Raw genomic sequence first — 13,071 nt, forward strand, 5'->3', positions numbered from 1 at the left:
AAGATCTTGGCAAACTTATTTTTGTTCATTAACAATTTATGATCTGTCATTTCAAAATTCTGTAAAATATCACTGTATTTTTTGCCATGCTTAATTCAAATCCTTTGTTTTTTATTTCAAGCATATATTCTTACTAAGAATAGATGAAGGAATTCATATTTTAAAATTTGAGAGAGATGATTAAAAAATGACAAAGCATATATGATGCATGTCTGTGACAGATTGAGGAAGCTAGCATGATATGGATTGATAGATTAGGCTTTGATTTAAGCATCCGAACTCATCCACAGAGAGAGATACTGGAGGTTCGTATTCCATTCCCAAGAGAAGTCACAGATGAAAAGGATGCTAAATCTTCATTGACTTACATGGCACAGATAGCTTGGGAAGTTGAGAAAAACTATGCTCCTCTGGACTTTGAAAGGGTTAAGTGCATGTCGAAATTAAGATGACAAATATTTGATAGAAATCATCTTTTTGAGAGAAACTAAAACCTGCTTCTCCTCTTTTCATTTTTCGAGTGGTGTAGAGAGGGCATAAAATCTTAAATTCTTATTCTTGTCAAGATATATGGTTTAATTCTATTATTCCCTATCTGTGAAATTTATATTCACCATATCACTGTTATCCTTATACAAGTGGTCTCAAACTTTGGTCATGGAAGCCTAATGCACTTACCTGTTGATGTCTTAATTTTTAACACTCCAGTGGGAATTGCAAAATATATTTCATGGTTGGTTTCTCAGAAAATGTTGATTTTTGGTACTGTTGTTGCTCATTTATAGACATTAATGTAATTTTCACTTTATTATTTCTTTGAATGTTAAAACCAAGTAGTATGTACTATGGATAGTTAATTGGTACTACAAGGATTCGTTTCTAAACATTATTTGGAAATTTATTGGAATGATGACTGTTGTGAATATATTGCAAATATCTACATCTCTCAGGGGTGTGTTTCTCATATATGTTCATTCCATAGATATATATGGTAGAGAGTTGAGGCTGTCTAGGAAGAAATTGCATCTTGTGTATAGTTCTTATGATATCAAAGATTAATGTACCTTAGTGCTGGGGTTCTTTCGAAATAGTTGCCCTTTATTTTCATTTGCTGGTCATTTTGTTAAAAAGATGATTGCACATTTTGTCAGTTATAATAAGTTACTTATCTTACATGCATATAGTGATAACATATACTAAAGGAAAGTAATTTTAAGGTATCCCAAATGCACAATGTGAAAAGTTCACACGGAAAAATATTATAAACATAGATTCCCTACACTTTAGCAAGGGATGTTTTTGGGAAGGAATTATCTATGCACAGGTTGAAGGTATGTTTTTACCGGGGCAATGCCAATACTGTCCTCAATTTGGCCTTAGTCACCATCCATATGATCTCAGCAAAGTAACGTTCTCTTATATATTTGGTCTAGTTATTTTCCAGCAAACATAAAGCTCTGTTGCTTTGCATTTCTAGAACTCTTATTTTTGGCCTTATATAATTTCATATTTCAGATCTAAGGTTTGCCATAGATTTTTTAAGGTGGATAATATATTATTTTGTTTTTACAGCAACTTCAAACTTAAGGTATATAGAGTTTCAGTTTTCCAACAATTTTATTTTTAAAATATCAATTTGTCTATTACAGACCTAGAATTTACCAGTCCAACCAACTATAATTGGATGCATAATTGTTGTATCAAGTCCACTATCCGAGTCTCATAGGAGTATTTGTGGCCTTATCTATGGAGGAAGCATCATCGGTTCATCGGGTGAACTAAATGGGACCATGAGTTAAATAAACGTGTTCCATGGCCATGAATGGGAGCCTCGAGTCTAAATGCTCTAGTCCTATCTAGGAAAGTGGAGAAAGAGATAAGACACAACAATGACAAAGGGGACCAGTGAGCTACATGATGAAACCAAAGGAGAGATGCTGGACGCCATGATTAATGGGGAAACTTACACAAGGGATGGTAGAGGGGATATATATGGTATACATACAAGACGATGAAGCGGAGATTCACATAAATCAAAGGGTTTTGAGATGATTCCCACTCCCAAGTTTGATGGGGTCAGTGACAATGTTAAGCTAAGGGCTTGGATTGGAACATTGGATAGTTTTGTAGACTAAAAACTATGGGTGAGTTTCGAAGTATCAGTTTATCACATTGGACCTTGAGAGACCAGCAGTTGATTGGTGGCGAATGGTTGAGCATGAAATGGAGATAGATGAAGATGGGTGTGGTGGTTGTGAGATCACTTGTTGGAATCAATTTATTTTTATATCCTTGCAATATGCCGAGGCCTATAGTCAAGAAAATTAGTTCTTGGCCCATAAATATATGAAGCAATAGGGCCAAATAACGTACTTCTCCATAGGATCTTGTCTAGGCTTTGAAGCCTAGCATCCTAGAGGAGGCCATTCAACAAGAAAGGGCCTGTCCAAAAGCCATTAGGAGTTGCTTTTAGGGTTGTGGGCATGGCACAATGGACGAGTATATTGTTTTCAAGTATAATAATGGAGTTCTATTGGACCTTGGAGCTTTGTCGAATATTTCTCGCGAGCTTTTGAGGGTTTTGCTGGACCCTTCCATTCCAAAGTAGCGGTGGGTCCCAAATAGGGTTTGGAGTTGGAGAAAGTTGTTTTTGTCTGCTTAGTGGGGTTTGTAATTGCTAGTGTTGGTCCAGTTGGTTTTGTTGTGGACTTTTCTCCTTTTGGTGGGCTCTAGTCTCTCCCCTCTTAGAGGGCTTTCAACATTTGGTAATAGCAGGGCTTCTTTATTGTTATTATCCTTTTTCTCCCTTTCTTTTGCAATGAAAATCTAATCAGCATCATGCATGAAAAATTTCCAAGGAATATATGGGCTTGTCGAAACAAACCATCTAGGTCAAATAGAGATTGCTTCATTATTCAAAACATGGAAGTTGATATGGGTTAATGTCAAACAATTCTGGGGTATTTTAAAGTGTAGGCTTGCTCTTCTGAAGTGGGAGCAAACAAGAAAAAAACATTTTCAAAGGGTAAATAATCTGGGCCTCAGTCACAAGTGCAAGTCAAACAAGTCCCCTGTGCAATTGTGTGTTAATAGTAGGTTTGAAGGCATAAAAGACTTGGACGATTCTGCCATATATAGTCCCACTTTGACGCCTCTCACCAAGTCCTTTGATTAATATGTGCAAGAATTGCTAAATGCCAAGAAGAGATTGGAGGTCTTGGAACTTAGAGAAGGAAAGAGGCCATAAAATACATGTAATAACTGTAGCAAATCAATCTTTAGTGGACAATAATAAAATGCTAAAGGAACAAGTGGCATTGTTGCAATAAGCTCTTTTAGTAGGGAAGCTTGAGTGGCAAGGCATGTACGTTTCTTGACAAATCATGAAAGAATTAGCAGTGGAAAATAAAGATGTGATAAATCATAAAGCATTTCAAGTTGAGGGGAGAACATCTCACCAAGCGAACTTTCATGGAATGAAAGAAAATGAAGAAGCAAAAGGAAGATGTTTCCAAAACTTGGGCCCAAGTCAGTGGCAATTCTACTAATATGGAGAAATAATTAAACATACGGGTTGATAGAATGCAACATATAGAGAATAAAGAAAGACAAGATAGAACAATAAACACAATTATTAAAGGTGTGAGATTATGGGAAAAATGAATGTACTCTTGATCTTGCAAGTGACTTCTTAAGAGACATGTTGATGCGGCAAGGACAAATCTCCTTTGCGTGGAGGGTGGGTAAGTTATGTGAGGAGAGAGCTAGGCAATTCCCAAACACAAACACAAACACAAAGAAGAGAATCCCATTATGGTTGAAAGTCACTCCAATCATTCCATGTTGTCAAGTCTCTATACTCAATTTATTACAAACAATGTTGTTGTTGGGAGATTCATGATGGACAAGTATTCTTCTATTATTTTCAGCCTACGTGTGACATATTGCCTTGAGGACATTAAAAACTTGAATGAGTTAGGGAGGTATTGCAAAAGACTTGCACAATTATCAAGTTCATCTACAATCATAAAGGTGTGTTGTGCATGATGGGCTCCTTCACAATGGGCAAGAAGCTAGTTCAATTAGGGGTGACATGATTTGTTAGATGCTATTGCAGTTGTAGGTGTTGATTTTAAAGCTTTGTCTTATGATATATTGAGGGTTGTTTCACTTGATGACACAATACAAATGTTAAGGATGTTGCTAACGAATATTGATTAGAGTAGGCAAAGGCTAGATGCATCATAATGTTATATGGGTGGACAAATTTTGTCTCTTTTGATATTGGCATGATCTTTTTGAATGTCATGGATTCATTAAATGTTATCAAATTTGTGTACACTATTTGAGTTGTTTGATGAAGTGGTCATGAGTGTACGGCCACCAAATGTGTTTCAATTTATTACAAACAATGTTGTTGCTGGGAGATTCATGATGGACAAGTATTCTTCTATTATTTTCAGCCTACGTGTGACATATTGCCTTGATATAACCTTAGAGGACATTAAAAACTTGAATGAGTTAGGGAGGTATTGCAAAAGACTTGCACAATTATCAAGTTCATCTACAATCATAAAGGTGTGTTGTGCATGATGGGCTCCTTCACAATGGGCAAGAAGCTAGCTCAATTAGGGGTGACATGATTTGTTACGCACTTGTGTTGTAGACTTTCTTCCAACAAAAAATAAATTTGAAGTGAATGTTTGATTTAAATAAATAGATCGAGCCTACCTTCACAAATCAAATAGATGGCATAATAGTGGCAAATACATTTATTTTACAAATTGTTAGGATGCAATTGGACAAGTTGTAAATTTTTTAGAGCCACTAGTAAAAAAAAATTGTGGCTAGTGGTTTGGGAGAAATTCCCCATAGCCTATTTGTATGAGGTCATGGATAGGGCCAAGGATGCGATGAGAGGTAGGATGGAAAATAAGAGGGACATGTACATGCCATTACAAAATATAACCAATTGAAGATAAGATCGATAGATGAACTCCCTTCTCTATGTTATTGGATGCTTGAATCCAATGATCTTTTGTAGCCCCTTACTCAAAGATGTTATTGAAGTCACATAAGAATTATTCATGGGCATGGAGAAAATGTTTCATAACCTACGAAAGTTGGAAGTAGTGGTGGTAGAGCTACCAATGTAGGAGTAGGCAAGTGTTTTTTTGCAATTATACTCATTGTGCAAAACAAGAAAACCTTCAAACTAGGTAGACTATAAACTTTGGTCAGTCTCTCCATATTTTGGATATATACATTAAAGGTATCGAGCTTTAAATAGATATTACATGATATCATTTTGGAATAAGTTTTTTTGGTGCAATAGTGATTTTTTTTGCCAAGCTGAATTTTTTGGATGGTAAGACACATTTTGAGCCAGCCATGTAGTTCATTTGCTTGCAAGCATAATTGGACGGTTTGTGAACATATTCATTCTAAGAAATGCAATTGTCTAACACAATGACAAATGAAGGATTTGGTGTTTATTCACCACAATACTCACCCAAAGCTAAAGAAATTCAATGTAGAGTTTTGAAGTACTTGCAATTGTAATAATGAGTTGTAATTGTTTTTTTTTTCACTTTCAATTTTCAATCAAATTTTTAAATGTAAAAAATAGGTATTGTTGAGGATGGCTAAGTATTTGACCTCAATGAGATTGATCTAGATTTTGAATGGATTGCAAATGATGATGTCCTTTATCCTAAGGACTTTTAGATCCTACCAAAGCCAATCTTGATAGTGATCTGGTTGAATGAGTTAGGAGAGACTCTAACCCAAGAGCTTCATCATCAAGACCTACAACCTTCTAATGTAGCTCTCTTCATAGCAACAAGAGTCATTGGCTACATATGATTTTCCGGAACTTTGACTTAATTTGTAGGTTGATATTTTGTAGAGTATATTGTAATTGATTTTTTAAAAACTATTAGCATCTAATTATTATTTATGCACTATGAATTAGATTGTAATTTATGCAATGTAATGTAATCAATATTATGAACGTGGTAACAAAAATATATATTTCATAATTAATGGGCTATACTATCAATTATTTTCTCTCTACATCTCTATGCTATTGAAATGCATTTAAATTTTTAAAAACAATAGTTTTTTCTCCCTTTTATCCATATTTTTTTAAAATTCAAAATTTTGTTATTTAAAAATTTATTTTTTGAAAAAATCTTATACTTTTTGTTTGCCAATTTTTTCTCAAATGATTTGTGTTGTTATGTTAGGTATAGCTCAACATCATACTTTGAGGGTGAAATGCAAGGTCAAAGGTTGCACAACGATGATATTAGTTGATGGTGTTGAAATTTGTAATTTCATCAATGCCAAATTAATGAGTTCTATAGGACTAAATTTGAAGCTCTTGCCAAATATTGAAGATTCAATGGATAATAGCATGATGATGGACAAAGAGGTGATAAAGGAGCTTGAACTATATTTGAAAAGCTATGAACTCAATTGTGATTTTTATGGGGTTTCTATGGCAAGTGTTGATGTAATTACAGAGGGTGAAACCCCTTAACACCCAATGTGATGTTCAATGGTTTCTACTTAAAATTTTGAGAAAGACAAAATTGTTGTTTTCTATTAGAGTTCTATTCCCAACCACAAACAAGTTGGCCTCATTGCATAAGACGGGCAAGCAACTTGCTTGCATTTAGTCTCATGAAAGTGTTGTTTGGGAAGGTTCAAAGATTTGCAATGAATAATTAACGAGTTTAAAGACGAATTACTTCATGGAATTCCACCAAAGAGAGGACAAGAACACATCATTGAATTGGAGGTAAGATCCAAACTTGCAATTGTTCTACCATGCAATACTTCAAGTTTTTTTAGGATGAAGTGGATGCAATTGAAGTGCTACTCTTATTGTGGAATACGGTACAAATTGAGAGCCCTTTTGTATCTCTAGTGGTTTTCACAAGGAAGGATAACACATAAGAACTATTAGGAATGTGTATCATATTCCTTGCATTTACAAGGATCAGTTTTTTTTAGTTTAACATTCAGTTGCTTGCAGATAAGAGTGAGAGAAAGTTATCATTTCATGACAAGATTTCACACTCATCATGTTTGTTAGAGTTTCATATGATGCCTTTTAAACTCACACACTCCAACAAGCTTTCAAGGTATAATGAATTTAAGCTTCCAACCATATTTGAGGAAATATGTTCTTTGTTTTGTGATAATTTCTATGTTGAAGTTTATTTTAGACATATTACAACTTAACTATTGTAAAATGTGAGTTGGTCATCTACATCTCATCATTAGTAAGAAGGGAGCAAAGTTTGATTCAACAAAGATTCAATCCATCCTAAAGAATGTGACTCAATTAAGGAGATTAAAATATGTAGCTACATAGGTGGATGATGCCACGTCTTCCATGGGCCACTCCACCTTTGCCTGCATCTTAGTTGATATTGACATCTCCTCGCCTCTCCCTGGGGATGTGGTTCTTATGGTTGGGGATAGGCCTTGGACTCAACTGTTGGATTTTGAGGGTGTCCCCTTTCGTAGCCGAAAATGCTTCGCCACGAGTCATTTAGCATTGGATTTCTCTCTTTTGCACCACAAGGGTGCCGCTACTTGGTGGAAGGATGCCACCATTGATCACCTAACTATTTATGCTTCTAACTTTATTGTCTCCTCTCAGGAGGATGCGTCCTCCCCCTGAGTTGAAATTGTGTCTCTCATTATTGATAACGTTGTTGTTGATGTTGCTGATGTTGTACACGAGGATTCAATTCTTGTTGCTCCTACCTTGCAACTTTATTCCACCCCTACTGAATCTGCTTCTGATGTTGTTCCCCTACAATAGCCTGTTGCTATTCTGTAGCAACACTCTGCTAATGCCTTTGTTTGTGTCCCGATGAGGTCCTCCCTGCTTGATCTCTCCTTTGATGGTCCCAATAATAGTGTAGCCTGGATTGTGGTTTGTCACAGGTGAAAGGGGAAGTCTACCCACCCCCCCCCCCAAAAAAAAAAAAAACCCCTCCCTATCAAGATTTGGGTGTCTCTACCCTTCCTTGATTGGGGTTTTGGGTGTTTTCCAGTTGCACAAGGTTTTCTTTTGGCTTTTTCGACCGTGTTATTTTTTGAGGTTTTCCCCTTATTTTGTTGTCTCTTACTGCTTTCAAGTTGTTGTATTAAGGTTCAACACCCTTGTTCTTGCTTCTTTCTTAATCAAAAACATATGTAGCTATTAAAGAAACATTATTGAAGGCTTGATGGCCCCACTCACTAATTTGATCAAGAGACATGATTTACATGGAAAAAGGTCGCATAAGATTTATTTAAACTCATGAAGAAGGTAATGACTTCCACCTTCGTACTTGTTCTTCTTGACCTCTCATGCCGTCTATAGTTGGACACAATGTATTAGGCACATGTAATGCTATGGATTATTTTGATCTAAAATCAACAACCAATTACTCGTGAGAGAAAAGAATGAATGATAAGGAGAAAGGTATGCATCTACAACAAGGAAATGTTGGCCCTCATGCATGTGATAGAAAAATTCAAGCCATATATCATTAAAAAAAACCGAAAACATTTAGAATTAAAATAATCAAAACAAATACCAAAGCTTAAAATATTTACCATATTTACCAAAACTTAGAAGAATAATAGACAAAATGAATAATAGGTAAGGATTTGATTTTGAAATACATTATAGGAAGAGAATTAACAATGCGTAAGTTGTTGATTTCTTGTTTGATTGTTATGGTTATAATTCTCTTATAGTTGATGTTAGAACAAAGTTTCCAATGAAGAGAACAAAAAATTCTATTAGAAACCTTTGAATACATGTAACCTACATTCATTCTACTATTGTGTTTGCAAGAAAATGATGAAGAAAATACGAACATTTTGTTTATCTTTGGAATTATGGCTATATGATTTAGAGATATTTTTTCTAGATTTGGAACACTGATAGGGGATGAACCTAGGCCCAAGGTTTCTTGTGAAGTTCAAAGCCCCAACATAAGGAGTCAAGTAAACTTGTTGCAAAAGATTGTTTACTAATAAATGAGGATAAATTATGAATATTTACCTTGTATGCTAAAATGGAACAAGTTGAATCTCTTCATGGCTCTACATGAATACAACAAGTTACGTCACATATTTCCATTTGACCATGGAGGCAATGTTCCTTGAATGAAGAAGAATATCAAGAAAGTTATTGTGGCATTTATTTCAATAGTTGCTTTGTGAAAAAAACAATTCAAGAAGAGGGGACTATTATGGTATCAAATTTTAATGTACCTTAATGTTTTGGATTAGAGAAAAACTAGGTTTTGAAGGGACCCGAAACCCTTTACAAAAACAATCAGTTTGGACTTAACAAGATATTAAGCCAAAACAGATCACAACAAAGCCCCATAGAAACATATTCAGTAAAACATCAATGGGGTAGAGACAAAACCGAAAGAGGGTTTAACGAACAGGCACCCACAACTTGAACAAAAGTTGCACAAAAAACCAACAAGCCGCCAAAAACCAAGGAAAGGGCCAGATAAAACTCCAACCTAATCACCCACGGCTAGGGACCCTCAAGATTTACCTTTAGTAGTGCCCTTTTGGGAACAAATAGTCATGTCAAAAGAGGGTGTATGCATCTTAGATTTATTTCCCTTAATAGTTATCCAACCCTCTTCCACCTTAGCAACCACATCAAACCAATCCGATGAACCCAAAGTTGAACCACCAAAAGTCTGAGAAGGAGCACCAACAACACCCCCCTTCTCAGAGACGTAGATACTCCCACTAGGAAAAGCATCATCATGAACACTACCAGAGTTGACAACCAAAGCACTATCACCAAATGTAGACACTCAAGGCGCAATTCCACCCGAGGAATCAACATGAGGGACATGAGATTGCAGACTAGCCTCAACAACTACACCACTGGAAGCTAGAACAGTCTGAGAAGAAACAACAATATCTTGCGCTGCCATTTGAGAGCCCATATGAATATCAGATTTCTTCTCAATCGTGTAATGCTGATTTGAAGCACCCTTCCACCATGAGGCCGACAAAGTCTTCGTTTCAAACCCACAACGCTCAGTCGCATGACCCGTTTTGAAACATCTTCGACACCTAAAGGGTATCCCTTCATAGTACAAAGATTGAATCCAGTTGCCCATAGAAGAATTGATAACGATCTCAGCAGGAAGTCCTTTTGAAACATCTAGCTCAACCAAAATAAGAGCAAAAGTGGAGTGACGAACGTCAGACGAATCATCATCCACCAACCAAAAATCCCCCAAGAGCATTACCAACTTCCTCAAAAAGAGAATCAACCCACAAATGAAGAGGGATATAAGGAAGCCTAACCCAAACCAAAATCTTATTAAACTTTTTGAAAAGAGGATTGAAATTAGAGTGCCAGGGTTAAACCATAAAGGAATGTTGTCCTTCCAACAAAAATAATTATCACACAATATTATCTTTCTATCCTCAACATTCTCAAAATTTTCAATAAAAAAACCTTTAGCCATAGGGTAAATATGAATAGAACCAGAAATAAGAGGCTCCTAATAATGGGAGATCCAATCATGCAACTCAGGGATGCAGGGCCAAAAACCCCTGAATCGACAGATAACACCATGATCAGAAAAAACAACACACATTATGTTCTATATCCAACTCAATCTCCTTATTCACCTTCACTAAGATAGCACTCAAGAAAGGGATAAAACCTCTATCACCAGATCGTTGCTTCTGCTTAAAACCAACCAAAAGGGCTCCTGAGGCCGCCACTGCATACCCATAACCATAAACCCTAACTGCCAAAACTGTCGCCGAGGAAGAAACAAGAGCATCCAAGGAAGGGCGAGCCAATCCCTCATCGCCCACCACAACGGCCGCACCCAAGAGGGAACACCTAGCTACAAGAGAAGCAACACACACAACAGAGGTGGGAGCCGAAACCGTGGCCAGAGAAGACATCACGGGGATAGTCTACCTTCAATGTACCTTAATGTTGGTCTCTATACAAGTTTATAATTACTAGGAGGTAGGGATAAGTAATGGTATGAGAGACGGGGGTGGGTATTGGTATGCCATTTCTAAAAAACTGGAGACAAGTACTTTGACACTACCAATAAATAAATAAATTTGTATATGTAATTTAAATTTGGAAAAGAATGATTATACAATAGATATGCAACTTTAAAGAATGTAAAATACTATTTTTAAAAATTGAAATAAAATCAAAATCTTAAAGTATTGAAATAGATGTAAACAAGCTTAAAATTGATTATATTAATATTTAATAATCATAATAATATAAACAATTAATTTGAACCATAATCACCTAGATATAGCAAATAGAAAATGGAAGGGGAATGCCATTATTTTAAAAACATGGTGTCAGGGGCCTTTTAGACAACTATATTTTCAATCAATTGATAAAACTTCAATGCATGTCAACATTTTAAGCCTTATTATTATTATTTATATTCATATTATTACTTCTTTGGAATTTGATAAAAATATTTTATACTGCAAAAATACAAAAACTAAAAAAACTGAAGTCTATTAATGTATTTCTTTAATATTTTTACTTTTGTCAATTACATATCGACACTTAAAGAAAAATAATGTATATTATATGATATATATTTATAAGAAAACTCTTATAGAAGTTTCACAATCTTCAATGCTTCTAAGAGATATATAGAGAGGTAAAAAAAAAATCATTTGAAGTTTCCTATTGTTTATAAGATGACTCACATATGAATCTCTAAAATAGGGACATGTTTTTGATGAGTACTAAAGGTTAGAATATGAGTCTCATGATAACTATTTATAAATGCTTTCAATCTTTTGTTTTGTTATTTGATCATGTATATCAAAGCTAAATATACTTTTTTGTTACAAAATTATTTTTAACATAGGCATAAAATGCAAAATTTCACACAAAAAATAAATTTAGGTTATTCCATATTCATTAAAGTGAAATGTTCACAAGAGGGATCAATTGAAAGAGGGAAAAAGCCATTAACAACCTCTAGAAACCTACTATCATATTTGTAAGAAAAGGTGAACAATATAAATATTATGTTTTAGCTTGGGAATTGCGGTATCATGGTTGAGAATTTTTTTTTCTAGATACATAAAGTGAAAGGGTTCACAAAGGGAAAAAATCTTAAAGTTACCTACATCTGCAAAATAAAATGGTCCTTAAATAGAAGCCATTCACTACCTTAGGGACGTTGGAAGAACCTCACCTTCGTTTGCATCCACAAAATTGGCCATGACATCGAATTGTATTTTCTTTTCATGATGAATATGTCGGAAACAATAGTGAGATGAACAAATGTAAAAGGTACCGTAGCTACCAACATCATTAGCAATAGAACCAAAGTGCTCCATGAAACGTCCCATTGTGCATGGTGCACGAAAGCAAGGTGCTCTGAGAATGGAAATGCAAATGATTGGAAGCATTCCAAACCAACTACAATGTGACTCCAACCTAACTACAACGAAGTTGATAGCGAATGAGAATGAAGTAAATGTGCATCAAATGCACATTCACTATTGTGTACTAGCATAGTGGTGAACATGTAAGACCAAAACATGCATCCATCACCAATCCTTGTCATGAAATGCCTCAATTGGAGTCATTTTTGGAAAGTGTACCATTGGACTTGATAAATATATGAAAGAATGAGAGAGAAGATTGTTGAGCAGGCAAAACGTAGATACTTCGCAAACAGAGTCAAATTAAATTAACTTGTCATCAAATGACATAAAAGGACAATACAACATAACCCACACCATCATCAAACCCTCTCCCCCTCTCCCTTATTGCGTTCTTCATTCTTGCCCAAACGATCATTTCCTCATTGATCGTATGAGAGCCAAAATGAGGCTCTCAACCTATTCTCTACTCTTAAGTACATGCCATGTTTGATTAAAACACACATCGCCTAACAAATCATTTGAACATGGGAATAAGTGAGAGAACGGGAGAATAGAATTGCTAGAGCAGAGGATAATAGTGAGGACGATGATGAGGAAGTGGATATTGCTAATGATTTA

The 13,071-nt window shown here is 35.4% G+C and overlaps 1 protein-coding gene across 2 annotated transcripts in view; it reads left to right on the forward strand.

The window, feature by feature from the left end:
• LOC131029603 (glutamyl-tRNA reductase-binding protein, chloroplastic) overlaps positions 1 to 814 on the forward strand; it is a 110,058-nt gene extending 109,244 nt beyond the window's left edge. For both annotated transcript variants that reach the window (XM_057960145.2, XM_057960144.2), the window contains exon 5: positions 222 to 814. In XM_057960145.2, coding sequence (XP_057816128.2) covers positions 222 to 452 — 231 coding nt within the window. In that variant the 3' untranslated portion in view covers positions 453 to 814. The remainder of the gene's footprint in view (positions 1 to 221) is intronic.
• The last annotated feature ends 12,257 nt before the right edge of the window (positions 815 to 13,071 follow it).

The sequence above is a fragment of the Cryptomeria japonica genome, chromosome 3, assembly GCF_030272615.1.
Source record: "Cryptomeria japonica chromosome 3, Sugi_1.0, whole genome shotgun sequence".
In the NCBI taxonomy this organism is placed as follows: domain Eukaryota; kingdom Viridiplantae; phylum Streptophyta; class Pinopsida; order Cupressales; family Cupressaceae; genus Cryptomeria; species Cryptomeria japonica.